The sequence below is a fragment of the Bison bison genome, unplaced genomic scaffold, assembly GCF_000754665.1.
Source record: "Bison bison bison isolate TAMUID 2011002044 unplaced genomic scaffold, Bison_UMD1.0 scf7180017864376, whole genome shotgun sequence".
Taxonomy (NCBI): Eukaryota; Metazoa; Chordata; class Mammalia; order Artiodactyla; family Bovidae; genus Bison; species Bison bison.
In genome coordinates this window covers 13,820,452-13,843,530 of record NW_011494948.1, presented here as the reverse complement: position 1 = coordinate 13,843,530, position 23,079 = coordinate 13,820,452, and the positions used below count along the sequence as shown (strand labels likewise).

At 42.8% G+C, this 23,079-nt stretch overlaps 1 protein-coding gene across 1 annotated transcript in view; it reads left to right on the top strand.

Annotated features, from left to right (window-relative positions):
• The window catches only part of SLC24A2 (solute carrier family 24 (sodium/potassium/calcium exchanger), member 2), a 284,020-nt gene that overhangs the window by 250,392 nt on the left and 10,549 nt on the right, over positions 1-23,079 (top strand). The window contains exon 6 of the mRNA XM_010857076.1: positions 15,900-16,040. Within this exon, the coding sequence (XP_010855378.1) occupies positions 15,900-16,040 (141 nt within the window). The remainder of the gene's footprint in view (positions 1-15,899; positions 16,041-23,079) is intronic.

Here is a 23,079-nt window from a genome sequence, read left to right as displayed (position 1 = left end):
CTAATGAACCTGCTGTTTTCAAAACTGTATTTACAAGTGAACTAATTTTACATTGACACCTCATCTCTGAGAACTTCCTTGTGTCCAGACTTTACACTGGCAATGAAGAGCACTCTAAAAGAGCACTCTGTGAGCACTTCTCACAGAAGAAGTCCCTTTGCAGGAGATTTTTTGCTTCATTCGTAAATTTTGTGGAACCAAGAAATAATTTGACTTCTCAAATGGCTTAGTGCTAATTATCTTCTCCCAAGGCCTGCTGATAGAATGCTGTTGATTCTAACACAACTGAGCTGAGCTGTCACTGAGAATTTACCGACCTTCCAAATTTTCAATGTTGAGAGTTTATCCACGTTTGAAAGACAATTCCAAAATATATTCTTTCACACCCAGAACCCAGCATTTTCTTACATTTTAATTTTGCCAAGATGACATCACCAACTCAATGGACATGAGTTTGAGCAAATTCTGGGAGATACAGAAGGACAGGGAAGACTGGCACGCTGCAGCCCATGGGGTCGCAAAGAGTTGGACACGACTTAGCCACCGAACAACAACAGCAGCGACAACAGCCAGGTGATGGCACGTGGCCAGCGCGCTCAGGGGAGCTGCCTGCCTTTCTGCACCATGTCCTCCAGGCATAACACATCCAGACTCTGTACATACCTGCTCACAGTGCGAAGGGAGAAAGAGAAAGGCCTTGCAAATTTCTTCGGTTCTGAAATTTGAAAATCTAACTCTTTCTTCATGTATTATGCTTTTTATATGTTGCAGCTTTTATTTCATTTTGCCTCCAAGACTTCTCTCTGTCCTTAGGGAAATCTAAATTGTCTTTGCTTTGGTTAAGAGTTGCCTAGTTGCAGCAGTGGGCAAACTGACTTATTTAGATTATCACATCCCTAGGAAAAGAGCACACACACACACTCACACACACACACACATACACACTTGTATAGATAGATATTTAGATAGATAATGAATAAAATGCCCATTTTTCTTCTTTTTTTCTCACTTTACAACTTAAATAATATCTTACTATATTAAACCCTTCCTTTCTCCCTCTGGAATTTCAGCTCTAACTTATTTCTTCCCAGCCTAGCATTGGTCTTTACCTAAACTCAATCTGGTTTTTAAGATCTGCTTTTATAGTGCTGATTAAAATGTTTGGGTGACTAAGTAAAGGGTGAGTAGGGAAAGATGATGGACATGATAGTAATCTTAGATTTCTCTTAAGAAAACTAAAATGCATTATTGTTGTCATTTAAAGTTATAGCTATGATTTTAAAGCTCTGTAGAAAGACTTCATAATGAACATTGGTCCATAACATTAGCTCTAATAAGGACTTCCAAGATTATCCAAGCAGATGGTATCCAGAGTCCACATGATGTATTTCTTCCTAAAGTATTACCTTTAGTTAGAAAATGTTTACTTTCTTCACAGTGATAAGATTTTGGGGGGTTGTTTGTTTGTTTGTTTGGTCATGCCGAGTGGCATGTGAGATCTTAGTCCCTCAACCAGGGATGATGGAACCTGTACCCCCTGCATTGGGAGCTCAGAGTCATAACCACTGGACCACCAGGGAAGTCCCAGCAATGCTTAACAGAGAGTTTTCAAACCTCAAACCTTCCTGTTATTCAAAGAGCAAGTATCTCTTCTAAATGATTATGGTGTAATGGCCAGGTCAACCATTTTGAAAGTTTAAAAACAGCTAAGAACCAAATTCCCCCCTATTAATGAGACTATTCAATCTCTTGAAACATTGATGAAACATAAGAGCATTCTGGCACTCAGGAAAAGGAAGTTTTGGTGGAAGGGGAGCACGGGGCAGTGCTGGGGAGAGAGGGCAAGACCTAAGTATGAAAGGAAAACAATAGTCAAAGATTCTTCCTCAGACTGGAGTTTTCAAGGTCCAAGCCATGTTAGATCTATGATTGCCTTAGAAAAAAAAAAGTATTAATATCCAAGAAAACCTAGTACACACTATACAGGAGAAAAGCAAAAATTAGTGTTTTATCTACCAGGCCATAGTACATGGGTTCCATTTCCAAGGAGATAACGCTTTTTTTTCTCTCAATCTATACATTTATGTTTTAAGGAAAAGTTGAGATCCAGTTTCAATATCAGATGACCTGTACAGTATTACCAACTGCTTAAGATCCACACAGAGGCCTTTTGAACACAGTTAAAATGAAATAGATAGATCTGACTCTTGAGTTTCTGCCTAAATTTGAATATTGACAGAGAATAATAACTTCACTTAGAATCTTACTGTTAATAACACCATTTGTCATTGTGCTTTCTGAAGGAGTTTAAAGAAAGTCTATTAATTATTCACATAAGATACATTAAGGGCTGACTATTAATAAAAAGAAAAAAAAAACGCCATTGCCACCCTGAAAAAAAACTGACATTAATATCACTGGTCCTGTGAGTAATTGTAATCTAATTGATGATAAAACAATGAGAATGACTTTTGAATTATTTCTTATGATTCTTCAGTAGCTTTTATGTTGACAAATCTTCTATGATTTGTATCAGCAGGATTTACAAAGCCCATGAAAACTATACAAAAACCAGTTTATAGCAGCAGTACAGAAAGAAATCCATCTTGTCTGTAGGTTGCACCTCAGAATTATTTGGGCAAAATACAAAGTGAAGGAAAGTAATTATATTTCACCAGACCCTCCAAATGCCATTTTACATTAATATAAGATGGTTTCTTGGCTTCATGGGAAACTTGGGTCCAGACAGCTTCATCACTCACAGCAAAATATTTTGAAATCTTGGTTTCAATTCAAAGTCATGGAAAAACAGATGAAGTGTTTTCAGGTTGCCATTGCTGAGTGAAAGCTTATCATTTTGTGTTTGATATGCTAAATTCTTGATGCTAGTTTTTTTTTTTTCCCATCTATATGTAAAACAAACCATAAAATGGTATTTTAAGGGGGGGGGTCAATTATTTCCTACTGCTAGACAGGCTGAGATTAATCACTTTTTTAAAAATCTGTATAACATTTAAATGTTCTCTGTTGGTTCAGGATGTCTACTCAGAAGGCAATACAGATATCTTAGGATGGTGCTGCCTTCCCAGAAGAGATGCTTTGTAACTGACCTCTTCTTGATTTATCTCTTGGAAAGAGATAAGTGATAGACACATAGAGATAAGAGTGGAGTCAAGAGAATGAAGGATATTGGTAAATAATACAAGGGCAAAGACACTGAAAAACTCAGGGAACAAAAATAAAGAGATTTCTCAAAGACTCAGTAAAGAATGAGTGGAAAAGGGGTTATTCACTCAGCCATAAAAAGGAACGAATTTGAGTCAGTTGCAGTGAGGTGGATGAACATAGAGCCTGTTATACAAAGTGAAGTAAATCAGAAGGAGAAAAACAAATATCATGTATTAATGCATATATATGGAATCTAGAAAAATGGTACTGATGAATCTATTTGCATGGCAGAAATAGAGATATGAGTATAGAGAACAGACATTCGGACACAGTTGGAGAAGGAGAGGAGGGGACGAATTGAGAAAGTAGCATTGGCATATATACACTGCTGCTGCTAAGTCGCTTCAGTCGTGTCTGACTCTGTGCAACCCCATAGACGGCAGCCCACCAGGTTCCGCCGTCCCTGGGAGTCTCCAGGCAAGAACACTGGAGTGGGTTGCCATTTCCTTCTCCAATGCATGAAAGTGAAAAATGAAAGTGAAGTCGCTTAGTCGTGTCTGACTCTTCACAACCCCATGGGCTGCAGCCCACCAGGCTCCTCCATCCATGGGATTTTCCAGGCAAGAGTACTGGAGCGGGGTGCCATTGCATGTGTAAAATAGATAGCCAGCAGGAAGTAACTGTATAGCTCAGGGAACTCAGCTCAGTGCTCTGTGTTGACCTAGAGGGGTGTGATGGGGGACAGGGAGAAATGCTCAAGACAGAGGGGACACATGTATACTTATGGCCGATTCATAAGCCATATGTTGTTATACAGCAGAAACCAGCACAACATTTTAAAGCAATTACCCCCCAATTAAAATAAATTTAAAAAATAAAGAAGTCACCACTAAAGAAAGAATTATACAACATTATAAAGCAACTATGCTCCAATAAAAATTAATTTCAAATAAATTATAGCAAGTGAACATGATGATTTCTTTTAAAGCAAAAAAAAAAAAAAAAGATTCAAAATAAGATACTTTAAAAAGGTAACTATCTATATGGTAGGTGTGTATCAGTCTGCTTGGGCTGCCATAACAAAAAATTCACAGACTAGGCAACTTAAACAACAGAAATTTATTTTCTTCTAGTCCTGGAAGCTGGAAGTCTAAGGTCAAGGTTTCAGCCAGTTCCGTTTCTGGCAAGGGCTCTCTTCCTGGCGTGCAGTTGGCTGTCTTCTCTCTTTGTCTTCATAGAGCCTTTCATACACAAAAGGGTGAGGAGTGTGGGTGGAGAGAGCAAGAAAAAGTAGAGAAGTGCCCTCTGAAGTCTCTTCTCACAAGGACACTAATCCTGTAGCATCAGGGTCTCACGCCTATGACCTCAGTTCAGTTCAGTTCACTCAGTCTTGTCCAACTCTTTGTGACCCCATGAACTGCGGCACCCCAGGCCTCCCTGTCCATCACCAACTCCTGGAGTTTTCTCAAACCCATGTCCATTGAGTCGATGATGCCATCCAAACGTCTCATCCCCTGTCACCTCCTTCTCCTCCTGCCTTCAATCTTTCCCAGGATCAGGGTCTTTTCCAATGAGTCAGCTCTTCTCATCAGGTGACCAAAGTATTGGAGCTTCAACCTCATCATTAGTCCTTCCAATGAGTATCCAGGGTTGATTTCCTTTAGGGTGGACTGGTTTGATCTCCTTGCTGTCCAAGAGGCTCTCAAGAGTCTTCTCCAGCACCACCTATGAATTTTGGAGGGACACAACACTCTGTCCCTAAGAGTCAGTAAGGACTCATCTTTGAGTTGAGTAACTGAATTTTTCCAAATGCAACTCTGGTTTTTTCATCATTGTGTCTAACAGACTTTCTTCTCATGGCTATCCTGTTTTTATTCCCTTTTTAAACAGGGAAGGCAAATGACAAATGAAATTCTCCTTTTAGCCCTTTGCTGACCCATTCCAGAACTCTGAGTTTGCTCGCAAAATGACTCATACACACCTTGTTTGGCAAGCCCTGAACAATAGCTCTGGGGTCCCCAAAATCCATTTTCCCTTGTGCCACTTAGAGGTTTTGAGCATAGGTCTTTAGGTCTGTGAGACCAAAATGATCCACAACCCAGTCGTGAAGAATTTTTATGGGTTGATCTTTTGAATTTCAAGCATGACATTCTAGTTCTGTAATAGACAAAGTGAAAGCTGCTGGTATGTTGACCACACTAATTGGCCACCTGGTTTAGGGAAACAAAAATGAAGATGAGATGAGAACCACTTACTGTCCCTGAGGCAGCTGGTATTTATGGTATTTATAACAAATTTCTATTGCTCAAGCCACCTAGTCTATGGTGTTTGTTGTGGTGGCCCAAGCAGACTAATCAGTAACCATATGGATATTTTTTTTAATCTCATTTTTAATAGGTTTCCTTGGTGGTAAAGCACTTCATGGAATGTTTTTTGGCACCTTCTACTTGCCAAATAGATGTTGATTTCAGAGCTTTTCACTGTATTAAAGTATGACTCTGCATTTTTGGTAATTTTACCTTTGAGAGCTCCAACTCTAGGATTGTTTTTAGCTCTGCACAAAACACAGAATCAAGGTGTCACAATATTATGAGTCTGCTTGGAAGCTTTGTTTCAGATAAAAACTCTGCTTACAGCCTATCTACTGAAATAAAAGAGCGTTTTCTCCTTAGGGCTGTGGAATTTTTCCTTTCATCTTATTTACAAAGGTCTTCTATTTATTCCTCTTACAAAACAGCAAAGTAAATTAGATTGTTGACATCACTACAGTCAATGAATGCTCAGTAAGTGTCAGATGAATGGATATATGGGGGAACACAATTATTGCAGTTTCCACTTTCACATGAAAAAATTGAATCATAGAATTTTATTGCTTGGAAGTATTATAATTCACCAAGTCAAACTTCTTTCTTCTGGACATCTTTGAAGGAGTTATTCTCCTAACCATTTATTAACAATAATAATAATAACTAACATTTACTGAGTGTTTACTCTGCGCCAAACACAGTTCTAAGTGCTCTTCCTAGATTATCTCAGTCAGTTTTATATAACAGCAATCACATTGTAAAACAATGTCCTGGAGCATAAGTGGGTCTTGTCTATTAATTTATTAATCCCTTCTCCAACAATCCCTTCATTAGGTAAGACACTTTCAAGATTTCTTCTCTCTCTAGGAGCATCCCACGCACACACCTTTCCACCAGTTCCCAAGGAAACCTAATTGGAAAAATAAAACATGCCACCTCTGTCAAAGAGAGTATTTTTAATGCTTCAATAATGAAAGAGGACAGATATAGGAGGAGAAGCACATCATCCCTGTTCAAAGATGATGCTGTTTTGTGGGGCATATTCTTCCCCTGAGGTTCCACTGGCCTTTGAACATGGAATGCTGGAATCTGGAAGTAACCCGCCTCCTGTTTCATTGCTTGCTAAAGTGAGCCTCAGGAAAGTTTATGATTGTAAAGGGCTTAATCCATCTCCTCCAGTGTCCCCTAGATATTCACTTTAGAAGTAGCCAGTACAGGATTATCCACTCTTATGAGAATCAGGGGTGACACTGAGCAATGAAATGCCCGTAAAATCTCAAGCCCTCATTTTGGTGTACTTGCCTGTCACCTCATCCTATATCAAACCTGAGCTAAATTTCTGCACATTTTTCTTGGACAGAGATGCTAAAGGACAAGTCTTTCTTTTTCACCTATATTTGGAGTTCTGACATTCATTGATATCTTATCAGTACCCACATTTCTTTTGTAAAAAAAAAATTTATTGGAGTATAATTGCTTTACAATATTGTGTCAGTTTCTGCTGCAAAGTGCATCAGCTATATGGATGTATGTGTGTATATATGTGTGTGTGTGTGTGTGTGTGTGTGTGTATCCCTTTTTTTAGATTTCCTTTCCATTTAGATCACCACAGAGCATTGAGTAGAGTTCCCTGTGATATACAGTAGGTTCTCATTAATGATCTATTTTATACATAGCAGTGTATATATGTCAATCCCGGTCTCCCAAGTCATCCCACCCCTCCTTTCCTGCCTTGGTGGCCTTGTTCTCTATGTCTGTGTCTTTGTTTCTGCTCTGCAAATAGGTTCATCTGCACCATTTTTCTATATTGCACATACATGTGTTAATATATGATACTTGTTATTATCTTTCTGACTTCTAAATTTGTACCTGGCTCTTTGGAGATGTCACTCAAGGAGGTAGAGGAGGGAAGAGAGCATCACAGTGGCCCCCACTCCCCACACATACTCCCAAATCTGCCCTTCATTTCCCCTTCAAAGCTGTCTTGGATGCTGTAAGAAAAATACCACAGACTGTGTAGCTGACTAATGGGAATTTATTTCTTACAATTTGGGAGGCTGAGAAGTCCACGATTAGGTGGCTGTTGCAGCCTGCTTCCTGGATCGTAAATGGACATTTAGTCAGTATGTCTTCATAAGGCAGAAGGGCAAGCTAGCTTCCCAGTTACGTATAAGGACACTAATCCCAGTCATGACGGCTCCGCCACCCTGACCTGATCACCTTCCCAGGACTCCACCTCTGAACACCATCACTGTGGGGGTTAGGGTTTCATCATACGAATTTTGGAGGGACACAAATATCCCATCAATAGCAGACTCAAGAAAAAGAGTGCACCTAAGAATCAGGTGTTTCTGATCAGCTTTTTCAAGAAAGTGGGCCATCCAACCCACCAGAAATTAAGCTCAAGAAAATCAAACAAAATTTATGTCGATTACATGCTTAGTGTTTGTCATAGCTAGCATTGCTGTTCAGTAGATTTGATTTACTTCAAATCTAGGTGTAATTGAACAGAAAGCACATTCATACCTGTGTCTTAGGAGTGAGGAGGGAAGGCCACGTGCTATTTTGGAAGAGCCTTGGGTTGGGTGTGAAAGGAACCTGGCACTGTGAGCTTCCTCCTTTCTGCATATCACTTCATCTTAGGGCCCTCAAGTAATGGGGGTGGGCTCAACGACCCGGGTCTCCTCTGGCCCTGAAATTCTGGGGCCCTAAAGGCCCTCTACCAAATGATTGCAGAGGTCTATGATTGCAGCTTGTCTTTCACAATCATTCAGTGTCCATATGATGAAATGAATGACAAGTTCTTGGACAGGAAGGTGAAGTGAAGTGAAGTTGCTCAGTCATGTCCAACTCTTTGCAACCCCACGGACTGTAGCCTAACAGGATCCTCCATCCATGGGATTTTCCAGGCAAGAGTACTGGAGTGGGTTACCATTTCCTTGTCCAGGGTATCTTCCCGACCCAGGGATTGAACCTGGGTCTCCCGCATTGTACACAGACGCTTTACTGTCTGAGCCACCAGCGAAGTCCACAGGAAGGTAGTCCCACATTAAAACAATGCAGAAGACAAAAAAACTCTGCTTCACAATGACAAGGTTTTAAAGGACTTTGGGGGCCAATAAAGGGGTGAGGGGGAGAAGGCAATGGCAACCCACTCCAGTGTTCTTGCCTGGAGAATCCCAGGGACGGGAAGCCTGGTGGGCTGCCGTCTATGGGGTCGCACAGACTGAGGCGACTTAGCAGCAGCAGCAGCAGCAGCAAAGGGGTGAGGTACACCAGGTCCAGATGCCTTGCAGGTGGCATGGATGTGTTCTTTCTCTATTCCAGCATTTCCATTGACTTGCCTGAGGGCACACAGCTAGTTAGTTGCAGAGATGAAGTTAAGGACAGAAGGGAAGAGGATTAACGTTTGCTGATCCCCTGGTCTCTTTCAGGTACTGTGCATCCTGTGATTGCCCCAGTCTATAGATGAATGCCTCCCATGTAGCCTAGATATTTCACGTGTTTTATTAGTGGCTTTTGTTGAGGGTGACAGTTTTAATATTCTTGATGCACTCACCTGCCCAGCCTCATGTCTCAGGCTTGATGAATGTTTTTATGGATAGTTTTTCCCACTCCCAGCCCCTGGGGTCCCTGTTGGGGATTTGTAGCATGCACCACACTCCATGAGCTTTGCCCTGCTTGATCATTCATGTGGGCACCTGTGTAGCTGTACAATGTAGAGGTAGAACTGATGTTTTTTCCTACAGATATATTATAGAATCAGCAGCAATAATAAATGTATTAGGGACTATTCTTTTTAAGTAGAAGTACAAATGACTTCCTGGAGAAGGGAATGGCAACCCACTCCAGTACTCTTCCCTGGAAAACTCCACGCACAGAGGAGCCTGGCAGGCTACAGTCCATAGGGTTGCAGAATCGGACATGACTGAGTGACTAACGATACTACACTACAAATCTCTGTAAATCTTCACCTGCCCCCAGCTTGACCTTGGCCCAGTGTTTTAGCATAAATGAATTCTGTTTCTACATAGATATGAAAGTACTGGTATTGTATTTTATCGAGCATCATGCCACACTGAAGGGACTTTCCAGTGAAAAGAGGTGGCATTCTATAGTGCTGAACTGAGTGGTCCTTTTGTGAGGGTTAAAGGAGAATTGAACCCCCACCAAGCTGAGATCGAGGCAGGTTCAGGTTATCCTCTGAGACTGCTCCTTGTGAACTGGAGATGAGACGTTATTACCGATCAATAAAACTGAACTCAAAGATGGCCTATTTTCAGATGCCTCCCGGGCATTCATTTTAATTCTCTGCTAACAGAGATTGCATTAAAGCGGGCTCACCTTCACACTGGAATTCTGCACAGTGCCCTTCACAGATAAAAATAAGAAATTATGTTGCTTCCAAGAAATATTTTTCTGGCTGGAGAGGCAGCTACTGGACTAATGAATCCAACTCAGGCCCCTCCACTGGAAACCTGACACTTGTGCTGGGGCAACCACGAAGACCAAGTACCGGTGGAAATAGTACAAGAATCACGTGCAAAGAAGCTGGACAAATTCTCATGCTGCTGCTGCTGCTGCTGCTAAGTCACTTCAGTCGTGTCCGACTCTGTGTGACCCCATAGACGGCAGCCCACCAGGCTCCCCCGTCCCTGGGATTCTCCAGGCAAGAACACTGGAGTGGGGTGCCATTTCCTTCTCCAATGCATGAAAGTGAAAAGTGAAAGTGAAGTCGCTCAGTCATGTCCGACTCTCCGCAACCCCATGAACTACAGCCTACCAGGCTCCTCCATCCATGGGATTTTCCAGGCAAGAGTACTGGAGTGGGGTGCCATTGCCTTCTCTGGATTCTCATGCTACTAGACCACAAACAAGACAGACTGCTGCCATTCCTCCATTCACTAGATAAAGGAAAATAAAACTAAGTTGCTTGCCCCGGAGACCTCCCAATAGGTGCTGACCCCTGGAATTGTTCTTGTCTAACTATAAGTAGGTATTCTGATAGCCAGACCTCTAGATTCCAACCTTCAGTGTTGATAAATGAATCCAAGAAGGTAGTTGTCCATTTATCACAATGTTATCACATAGAGTAGCATCTCGCCTCTGTCTCTTCTCCTCTCTTTCTCTCTCTCTCTCATAAAGTTATCCCCAAAATTCTGTAGGATCACTGCAGAGTTGTATTTCTAGGTCTGTCTCACCTTGCTTCACAAAGATCTGGGGCTGCTTGCAAAATACATCTGATGAAAGAAAAGGATAAAATGACTATTTTTGAGAAAATGCAGCAAAGGATGGAAAAGATAGTGGGAAGTGTATCAGTAAGACTAGACTAAGGTGAGCTCAGATCCCAGTGCTGTGGTTGCTGGTCAGGGGTTACAAATTTGCCTCTGAACTCTCCAGTGCAAAGAAATAAATAGCATCATTTCCCTGATTCACAGATGTCTCAAAGTTTCTAGAAGAAGCATGAGTTTTCCCAATGCTAAGATGTGAAAGATTGTTCTCCCTTGATTCCTCATAAAGAGGCCACTGGATCAGCTAGGATAAGGTTCCACCATTAGCAACCAAAACCCCAAAATGACAGTGACTTAAATAAGATAGAATTTTATGTCTCTCCCAAGTCATTATAGGCAGCCGAGGGCCAGAATGGCTCTTGATGGGTGTCAAAAGTCAGATCCTTTTATACTCTTTCTCCACCTTGTGAGTCCAAGATGACCGTTCAGACTCTGGCCAAAATGTCCCCATTCCTGGCAGCCGGAAGGAGGAATGAGTGATGAAGGATACGCCTCCACCCTTTAAAGACACATCCCAGAAGTTGCAGAAGATACTTCCCATTCCATCTCATTGGCCAGAACTTAATCCCATGACAAGAAAGGTTGGAAATAGAGACTTTATTCCAGGCCCAGGTAAAAGGAGGCCTTCTGTCACTAAAGCACAAGGGCAATATGTTAGGTTTCTAGGGCTGCCATTAAAAAAAAAATCAGAGGCCAGGTGGCTTAAACCACAGAAATTTATTTCCTCACAGTTCTGGAGGCTGAACATCCAAGATCAAGGTGTCTAGAGGTCATTTTCCGCTGAGGCCCCTCTCCTTACGTTTGGCTGCCTTCTTGCTTTGTCCTCATGTGGTCTTTGCTCTGAGCATGCACATCCCTGGTGTCTCTCTGAGTCCTAACCTCCTATTATAAGGACACCAATCGCAGTGGGTTAAGACCCCTCATAAAGCCCTCATTTTAACCTGATCACCTTTTTAAGGGCCTTGTCTTCAGTCACAGCTAAGGTCCTGGGGGCTGGGACTTCAACACAGGAGTTTGGAAAAGACACAATTCCATCCGTAACATGCAGAATAGATACTAGAGAACAATCAGAAGCTCTTGCTGTGTCATTTGCCAGCATCCTCGTAATAGATAAAGAATAAATTCTTTGGTGCTGTTTGTTTTGTCTCCCCTTTGAAATTCAAATCTCTTGATCCTCCAGCACCTGCTCTTCCTGCCAGGATGCATTGGCTCCTTCAAGATTGGACAACCAGAACGTCACTGTGTGGAAACTTAGAGTCACGTATTTGAGGCTCAGGTTTTCCATGTCAGGGAGTATTGTTTAGTTGCTAAGTTGTGTCCAACTCTTTGCGACCGTATGGACTGTAGCCCACCAGGCTCCTCTTTCCATGGGATTCTCTGGGCATGAGTACTGGAGTGGGTTGCTGTGCCCTCCTCCAGGGGATCTTCCTGACCCAGGGATCAAACCCACATCTCTTATATCTCCTACATTGGCAGGCAGGTCCTTTACCCTCTAGCCCCACCTGGGAAGCCTGTGTCAGGGGTTGCAAAATCAATCATTGCTGCCCTGATTTTGCATAATTCTAGGGATTCTACAGAGAAGACAATGGCAACCCATTCCAGTTCTCTTGCCTGGAAAATCCCATGGACAGAGGAGCCTGGTAGGCTGCAGTCTGTGGGGTCACTAAGAGTGGGACACGACTGAGCGACTTCACTTTCACTTTTCACTTTCATGCATTGGAGAAGGAAATGGCACCCCACTCCAGTGTTCTTGCCTGGAGAATCCCAGGGACAGGGGAGCCTCGTGGGCTGCCATCTATGGGGTCGCACAGAGTCGGACACGACTGAAGCGACTTAGCAGTAGTAGGAGTAGGGATTCTACAGAGACCCCAGATCTTACACTATGCTAAACCCTTTTATCACAAGACAGCTGACTTTTTCTTTCTGGATCATTTTTGCATTTTCTCTGGATATGCTACAGAAGTTTTAGGAGGTAAGGATGGGTTATTGCAAGGTCAAAGTGAGGATGCCACGACTCCAGGAAAAACTGGAAAATCATTGCCCAGCCTCTCCTGGGGTTGAGACAAATGAGCATGCCAGCAGCCCCAGCTTGGGCAAAGGCAAAACAAGCCCCAGACTTGGAACAGTACTTTTTTTTCCACTTTTCTAACTAGCTTGCAAGCTGTCACCCATTGAACCAGAGTGAGATTGCACTTGGCAAAAAGACAAAGAGAATTTCCCCTAAGACATGCTGACAGCCTTGCTCCCTGGGTACCTCTCAAATCCTCTGCAGGATTCTGGGCCCCTGAACTTCTGTCTATGGCAAGCTTCATCCACAAGAGGCCATGATGTCCCCACAGAGAGCACTGTTTGTGTAACCTGAGACCCAGCATCTTCTCCTTGTCCATTTCTGCTCTAGCAACAGCCACCTTAAATGCAGCTTTTGGAAGCCGTACAATATAGCTAATTGTTTGCGTTGGACGGTAGTATGTTTAGAGCTTATGTATCTAAACAGATAATTATTTTCCACTATTTGCTGGTGGCACTGCCTGCCTGGTGACTTTGGCAGATGGAGAAAGGAGCTAATCTGTAGGTTATAAGCAGAAGGGTTATTGATGAAATGTCACCATCTGTTGGTGTCATTAAAATGATATGAGTCATAAAGAGTTGCTTTTGCTTTTTTCTCTAAAAAAAAAGGTTAACTTAGAGTCTAGAGAGAAGTTTCTAGATTGCAGATGGCAGTGGGGGATCTGACCATGGCGGGGTGGGGAGTGTCCATTCTGGAAGGGGAAGGAGCTTGATGACCAGATCAGATTGATGGGTCTTCAAGGAAGTGCTAGACTCCTCTCTGTCTGAATAAAACCACTCACCTTGCATGATACAGGGTACTTATTGCATGTAATGTAAGGTCTCAACTCTCGCATGATCCTCCCTATTCCTGAGGCATCTCCCAGGTGGGGAGCAGAAAGTCATTCATTTGGAGTGAAACAATAAAGATCATATCTGGAAGGAAACAGTTAACATGCACCTCTTTTCTAGTCTTCACTGGTCTCATTACATAGAGATTATTCATGTAGTCAACTGACCCCTTGGGAGGCTGGGTGAGCCCTATAGGGAGTGGTATTTGCTACATCTGCTGCATCTGCTGGGAGAAGGTGGAGGTGGCTCAGAGGAGGAACCAGGAACAGCACACCCAAGCTTCTGTCAGGGGCAGGAGCCCTAGGGATGGGTAAAGGAAACAGTGGATGGACCCTACATAGCGAAAGAAACAGCTTTTGCTTTTGTTGACTTTCTCTGTTGACTTCCTGTTTTCAGTGTCATTGATTTCTTCTCTGATTTTTATTATCTCTTTTCTCCTGCTTACTTTGGATCTAATTTGTGCTTCATTTTCCTGTTTCCTAAGGTGGAAACGTAGATGACTGATTTTAGATCCTCCTTCTTTTCCAACGTATTACAGAACAATGAGATGGAGAGCATAAGAAGCATATTTAATGAAGATCCAGACAACCCAAATAATATGCACCAACTTCCTAATTCTGCCTTATTACCTAATCCTCTTAATTCCCTCGTATTTGGTGTTTAAAATTCTTTCACTTGCTGCCAAGGACATACACTCATATGGAAAGAACCTTTTTCAGTATGGCTTAAGATTAGCTTTTTTAATTATTTGTTTCAACTCCTGGAGAGAAAGTGAGGGTGATTGTGTAAGCCACTAAAAATCCTTTTGGCAGTATTAGGGTATACATTATAAATAAGTAAACATAACACAGTAGCAGGTCGGGCGTTACACTCATTCCTGTCTCTAGTCGCATGCTTTTCCTGTAGACCACATGGCCTGAGACTGGCCCACCTACCACCTCCCTAGGGAGAGGTGCTGGTGGGATTCAGTGCTACTGCTTGAAATACACCAGGATTCTGGAAGCAAGAGTCCCAGGTGGGGGACACAGGGGAGCAGGAGCTGTGTGTGTTATTTATATGATCTCAAAAGGAAGCATCAGTGGAAAATTCCTATTGATATTTTTAGATCTGACGCATGGTCCTGACTGCTACACTTTCATGTTTAAACAAGCAGGGAAGCGAGTGAGGGATGCTATCTGCAGCACTGTGTTGGAGGTTTGGAGGGCCCATCTGACAGGCTAATAGTCATCCTGCCAGGCCCTGATCTGCCTTCTGCCCCTTTTTGCTCAAGTTCAAAAGCTGCTGACTTCAGCAGGCAGCAAATAAAATGCAGGCTGCTTGCTGCCTGGACGGAAACACCGAGATTTACCCCCAGCTCTGCGGCCCTGTGCACCCCACACCCACACCTTTAGCACCTCTACTTCATTCTCTTGTTTCTCTGCGAATGCAACATTGTTGTTTAGTCGCTAAGTCATGTCCAATTATTTGCGACCCCATGGACTGTAGCCCACCAGGCTCCTCTGTCCATGGGATTCTCCAGGCAAGAATATTGGAGGGGGTTGCCATGCCCTCCTCCAGGGGATCTTCCCAATCCAGGATGGAACCTGAGGATTCTTTTACCACTGAGCCACTGAGCCAAATATATGTTGCATTCAACAGGGGAAGCCAGCAAATGCAACATAGATTTGCATAATTGGGGTCTTTTGCTATGCAGACGTGGTTTCTCCTATGAAGTTCATGGATTGGCACTGTAATTCACTCCAGTTGAAATCATCAATTCAGGAAGCTAGAGGATGTTCAGGGAAAGGAAAGTGAAGTGAAGTGAAGTCACTCGTCACATCTGAATCTTTGCGATCCCATGGACTATAGCCCACTAGGCTCCTCCATTCATGGGATTTTCCTGGCAAGAGTACTGGAGCGGGTTGCCATTTCCTTCCCCAAGGATCTTCCTGACCCAGGGATAGAACCCAGGGCTCCCACATTGTAGGCAGACGCTTTACCATCTGAGACACCAGGAAAGGTAAAAAGGAAAGGAAGTTCTTAAATCCACATGGCTGAGCAATGTATTTCTTGTTCCTGAGATTCGGACTATGACAGATGGGATTCTCTTATAGACCTAAAAAGTCCATAGATGAAAGCAGCTGAGATGACCCAAGAAAGCTGCTAGTGGGATCTGAAGATCCCCTCCTTGTTTTGTGGCCTGAGGACGTTATTACCATTTTTTGTTTATTTTTTTATCTCCTTGTTTCTACAACAGACCACAGAGACAGGTGAAGATGAAGAGGACCAGCCTCTCAGCCTGGCCTGGCCTTCTGATCCACGCAAACAAGTCACATTCCTAATTGTTCTCCCCATAGTGTTTCCTCTCTGGATTACCTTACCTGATGTTCGAAAACCTGTAAGTAAAGCATTTTTTTTTTTTTTTAATTTCTCGTCAGGGGAGGAGGGGAAGCACAGCATATAACAAGAGCCTGCTCCTATAAGGAAAGGAGGAAAGGATGACATATATACATGCGTATGTATATATGTGCTTGAAATTTCTCTGGACAGATGCGTGATGATAGTGATTGTTCTGGTTAGCAAATATACATAACGAACCACCCCCCGAACTTAGTGGTGTGAAATGACAACCAGGTTATTTTGCTCGTGGATCCCGTGGATCAGGGATTCAAATGGACACACTGGGGATGGCTGGTCTCTGTTCCAGAATGTCTGTGGCCTCAGCTAGGAAGGCTTAGATGACTGGGGGCTAGAACTATCTGGTGGAGAGGGAAATGGCAATCCACTCCAGTATTCTTGCCTGGAAAATCCCATGGACAGAGGAGCCTGGTAGGCTACAGTCCATGGGATCGCAAAGAGTCGGACACAACTGAGTGACTTCACTTTCACTTTTCACTTTGATGCATTGGAGGAGGAAATGGCAACCCACTCCAGTATTCTTTCTTGGAGAATCCCAGGGACAGAGGAGCCTGATGGGCTGCCATCTGTGGGGTCACACAGAGTCGGATACAACTGAAGCGACTTAGCAGCAGCAGCAGCTGCAGAACTATCTGGAGATTTCTTCGCTCATGTTTCTGGCACCTGAGCAGAGATGATTCAAGGTCTGGGCTCAGTTGGGATCATCCCCTAGAGAACCTATTGTGTGACTGGGGTTCCTCACTGTATGGCGGCATCAAGATAGTCAAATGTCTTTCACAAGAGGTCCGGGCTCCAAGAGTCAGCGTTCTTGCCACACAAGGAGAAGCTCCTTGTCTCTGGTTAGTCTAGTCTCAGCAGTCACACAGTCATCTCCACTGAACTCTACTAGTCAGAGCGATCATAAATCTGTCTAGGGCAACAAAATTATCAGTGTCCTACAGCATATGACACCCTTGATGGCAGCAATTTCAAAGAATTTGCAACCATGTTTTAAAACTACCACAGTGATTGTCTCTGCAAAGTGGAAATGAAGGTCTGAGGCAGAAGGGTGACTTGCATTTTGTTGACTGTTTGTGTACACAGATTACTCATTCAATTCAAAAAATAATTTAAAGCAATGCATTCGTGTGGTATAAATGCGTACATGTCTGATCTGCTCCCTCCAGTATTATCATTACCATAATGAATATTATTATCTTCCACGATTGTGTGCTGGGTGCTATGAACACAATACCATCTTACAATCAGCAAAGTATAGTCTGAGTGTAGATCAGCTTAAAAGAACATCCCCTCCAGTGTTGTCAAACTGGGTTCTTGGGCCACTGCCCCAAAAGGTGAAAGAACTAATGACAAATAAAGAAATAAAGAGAAACAGCTTCCCTTTTTTATTATGGGCCTTCACACATGTACTCATTCAACAAAAGTGTATATCTACTAATTTTATATATATATATATAGGCATAAGTAGAAAGAAACTTAGGCAAAAGGAGTTAACTAGCTCACGCCTGGTCACTTCCTAGGGCATGGAGCTGAGATTCACACCCAGGCCCATGTGACCACACAGCTTGGGCTCTTCCTCATATTTCTTGGTGCCAGAAGGTAAAAATACAAAAACATTGCTAAAAGCATTTGGAATAGAATACTGCAATAACATCCAGCATAATTTAGCATCCTTCTTCAAAAGCCCCACGATGATCCCACTTTCCTCATTTGAAAAAGACTGGAGAAACATCCTGTCTCATTACTCTGTTCTGACCCAGAAATAAGCCAACCTGACAGAGAGCCTTGTCTTATCAAGTACAGGCCAGGAATGACCCCTCACGTAAAGACCCCTGGCATTAGACGTTTGCTAGGAATGGGTGAATGTAGCAGGTGTGGCTCATTTAAAGCACTATCTAGGTTTCTTTGTTCAAGATGCTGTTACAGAGCATCTGCTCTATACAAAGGCCTGGCTTCCTGGAAACCTGCAGCCAAATAGCTGGAATGCGTTCAGTTTCTTCTTGGCTCCCATCACAAGGACATTTCTGAGATGTACGTGTTCACATGTGCTCACTCACTCATTGCCTCTCTCTCCCTCTCTCTCTCTCACCATTGCTCTGCTATTTAGCTCAATGCTTTTGCTTAGCTCAGGGAGGAAAATGAGGGAGACAGACAGGGTTTTCTAAATCCCCACAGCAGATCTAGTGTGATATGATGGCCCAGAGCAGAGGGGCCTGGTTCGCTAATAAGACTGATCAATGTTATAAAGCAGATAACCAACATGGACCTACTGTACAGCACAGAGGACTAGACTCAGTGTCTTATAATAACCCGTAAGGGAAGAGAATCTGAAGAATATATACACATAGTGTATATATATAGGACTGAATCACTGTACTGTACACTTGAAACATGATATTATAAATCAATTCTACATCGATTTTTTAATTTAATAATAATTTTTTAAATAACTTTTAAAGAAAAGAGTGATCGATGTCAGTGTACAACTGCTGGAGCCATCAGGAAGACGTGCAGGAATGGGAGGAGGAGGTTGCCAGTGACTCAAGGTCCTGGAACCTCAGGGCTGGATGGGACTCAGAGCAAAGGCTGGCAGAGTACTCGCTCCCTCTGTGATCCGAGTCAAGGAAGCTGTTAGGGAAGATCAGCGCTCTCAAGCAGGGACTCCTGGACCACAAACAGGACTCCACCATGGCTACAGTTAGACCTGCTCTGGCTGATGCCGTAATCCCCAGGGTGAAAAGCAAGCAGATGCAGCTGAACAGGATACTCCCCGTGCAGTGCGGCTGACTGGTCATTCGCTGAGCAGTACCCCACAGGAGCCAGCCCCCACAGCGTGTGCTGGGGTGGCTGGTGGGATTTTTCCCCACTGTACCCCCAAGGGCCATTGCTGTGTGGACTGGATTTTTTTCTGTCTTTTCTTGAGTATACCATGTGCTGTTCCAAGCAGAAATGAGGCTTTTAGGTAGAACCTTGGGTGTTTGTAGATTTCCTCAGCAAATATTTATTAAACATATATTATGTGCCAGGCATCAGGCTTTATGCCCTAAAAGAGACATAAAGTCACATCAGTCACAATTCCTCTTTTTTTTTTTTTAATGTTTTGGCCACACCACGCTGGCATGTGGGATCTTAGTTCCCCAACCAGGGATCAAACTCACATCCCCTGCATTGGAAGTGCAGAGTCTTAACCACTGGACCTCCAGGGAAGTCCCACAATTCCTATTTTTAAGTTGCTCTAAACTCAGTAGAGGAAACAAAGCACAGTCTTACTAGTGAGAGCTAGGACTTCATGCTCTCGCTAGGACTTCCCTGGTGGCTCAGATGGTAAAGCGTCTGTCTACAATGCGGAACACCTGGGTTCGATCCCTGGGTTGGGAAGATTCCCTGGAGAAGGAAATGGCAACCCACTCCAGTATTCTTGCCTGGAAAATCCCATGGACAGAGGAGCCTGGTGCAGGCTACTGCCCATGGGGTCGCAAAGAGTCGGACACAACTGAGCGACTTCACTTTCACTTTCACTAGAGGGAGCAAGAGAAAGGGAGCTAGACTCAAACCCAGGTCTCCTGACTCTGGAGCATTCTCATGCTACCATGTTGACTGCAGTGGTTTTTCCCACGAGACACACGCATTGTGCAATCATGGGAAAGTCACATCTCAAATCTCGACCTCATATTTCCTCCTTTGTGAAATACAGGAGTGGAGGAAGATCTCTAAATTTCTGGCCAGCTTTAATGTTCTGTGATTCAGGAAACCATAGATAACCATCGATACAATAGTCCCAGTTTACTCTCAGAGCATACAGGCTTGAGTTACATGGTCACTCTTTGCATATATGGAATGCCAAACAAAACAAGCTTGCTGGTTGGTACAAAGGCCAGCAAGCAGCTTCTTGCTCATGCTCAGCTCAAGAGAGTTTCATTAGGTTTGATCTTGCATAAGTTAGCTTTTGTTGTATAACATCCCAAAACTTAGTGACTTAAAACAAGTATTCTTTTAGCCCATAATCCTCCGACTTGGCAATGTGGCTGAGGCTTGGCCTGACAGTTCCACCTCTCACTTACATAGCTGGAGGCTGGAATGTCAGCTGGAACACCTTGATTCTGTTCCACGTGGTCGTCTGTCCTTAAGCAGTCTAGCCTGGGCTTATTCATATGACGGCCAAGTTCCAAGAGTAGTGAAAATGAAAGTCACAAAGCCACAAAGATCTAGTTTAGAGCCTGCATGCTGTCATTTCTACCACATTCTATTGGTCAGAGCAAGGCCTAAGGCCAGCCCAGATTCAAAAGCTTGGGAAACAGACCTTATCTCTCCATGGGAGGAATTGTAACATGATATGGCCATTTTTTTCAGTCTGCCACTGTCCTCATGTCTTGCCACAGGGCCTCTTGAAAAATTACCCAGGGAGAGAAGAGACACTTGCTACTCCTCAGAGCCTGGTAGCTCTGCATCCTGAGTAGTTTTTGACTTACCCATGGAGATGAGCATCCTAAACCTTGACAATAATTACAATGAAAACAGGATTTTTTTAAATGTATACACATCTAGTTTCAGAGTAAATTATACCCCCACTTGTTTTTATTTCCACTTAATTTATATGCAAATTGTATGACAGTATTTGCTGAATTATGCATTCTTTCAGCTCAGATAATTAATGTGGGTTTCACATTTATAGTTTTCTTAAATTAGTGGCTTTGTTTTAAAAGTCCAAGAACTGAAATGCAACCTTAATGTCTTTGATGAAAATTGAAAATAATAAAGGAAACAAAGACCCCCCCAAAGTTATATTCTCTCATGGCCTAGGATGGGTGTTCTTCCAAAACAGGAATGCATGAGATACCAAAACATGACCCATCAGATCTAGGAAGGTACTTACAACTCACCCAGGATTTTGCAGTTTCTGTCATGCATTAGTTCACTCACCAAGTATTTATTATGTGTCTACTGTGAACCAAGGATGGTTCTAGCAGGGATGGAGTGACTGGGGCCCTGAGAGTTTGAGTGACCTGTCCAAGCAAGACCAGCTAATAAGAAGCAAAGCCAAGACTCTAAGCCAGATGTCTGAGGTCATTTTCACCTCCCTGAGTTTCAGTTTTTTCATGTCTTAAAAATCAAATTGAGGTTAATATTGTCTAATAACAACTCCCATTACTATCTGAGCACTTGTTCCATGCAAGGAATTTGATAGACATTTCATCTGCATGAAATCCTCAATACAACTAGATATTGTTATTCCCCTCATTTTACAGAAACTGAGACATAGATGAAATAATTTGTCTCAGGGCACATTGCTGGTAATTGACAAGCAAGGATTACAACTGGTCATAGTAATCCAGAGACCATACTTTCAATCTTTAACAGGATTGCTTTGAAGAACTTTGTTAAATATGTATGCCCCAGAACCTTGCACAGAGGAGATGCTTGGTGAATATTTTTTTTTTAATTTAAATAAGTAGATGGCAAATTTGTGCCACCAGCTAGTGTCCAGCAATGTTTTCTAAGCCAAGAAAGTATCATTCTGATGTACTAAAAACTTCTAATGAGAACATTAGCTATCAATTATACAAGTAAACCATTACATTGGGAACAAAATGGACACATGTGCCAGCCAGCACATGGACACAATTTGCTTTCTGCTAATTGGTGTGAGGCCCATCCCACCAGATGTCAGAATGAGCCACCATTACAAACCAGGAATTGACACACCAGACCTTGGCTTGAAGAGCTCTTTCTTCCTTGCAATGAGTATTAAGTGTTAGTTGCTCAGTCATGTACAACTCTGTGTGACCCTGTGGACTGCAGCCCGCCAGGCATCTCTGCCCAAGGGATTCTCCAGGCAAGAACACTGGAGTGGGTTGCCATTCCCTTCTCCAGGGGATCTTCCCAACCCAGGGATCGAACCCAGGTCTCCAGCATTGCAGGCATATTCTTTTACCCACTGAGCCACCAGGGAAGCCTTCCAATGAGACTGGTAACTAAATAACTGTACAGGTTCTACTGGGCAGTGATAACTGGAATGAGATCATAGAGTCCAAAGAAGGGGAATAATCCAGAAAAAAATGAAAGAAGGAATTACCTGGGCTGTGAAATTGGAAATGATAAGGTACTTTGATGGTCCAGAAACACTTAACCAAACTGCTGATGCATGAAAAGTTGATGCTTCCAAAGAAAGAACTGTATGGGAGGCTGGGTGAGGCAGATGGTCGTACAGCTGGAATGCTAGTCTGTATTTCCCTGATGTTCTTTATTTTCTGACATTCAGAGCACAAGCTAGTATTATGATGATAATGACCATTAAGTGTCCAAAGCTGGGTATATTTTGAGCATTATTGGCCCTGTCTTTTCTTTAGAAATGAATATAACCTGGATTCCTAACATCTAAGAATATGTGCTATATAGAGTCAGACAGACCTAGATTTAAATTTCATGTCTAGTTCAAGATCTAGGTACAGAATAGGTGCCCAGACTTTTCCTACCCCTAGTTAAGGATGAAGACCTGAAATTTTACAAAGAAAAATTATTTTTAATCTTTTTTTTCAATGAGCCCCTAATCCAACACTAGGTACATTTATATGTCAAATAATTACTAGTTAGCTTCTTGATTAAGACTTGTAAAAGATGATGCTGTGAAAGTGCTGCATTCAATATGTCAGCAAATTTGGAAAACTCAACAGTGGCCACAGGACTGGAAAAGGTCAGTTTTCATTCCAATCCCAAAGAAAGGCAATGCCAAAGAATACTCAAACTACCGCACAATTGCACTCATCTCACACGCTAGCAAAGTAATGCTCAAAATTCTCCAAACCAGGCTTCAGTAATACGTGAACCATGAACTTATAGATATTCAGGCTGGTTTTAGAAAAGGCAGAGGAACCAGAGATCAAATTGCCAACATCCGCTGGATCATGGAAAAAGCAAGAGAATTCCAGAAAAACACCTATTTCTGCTTTATTGACTATGCCAAAGCCTTGACTGTGTGGATCACAATAAACTGTGGAAAATTCTAAAAGAGATGGGAATCC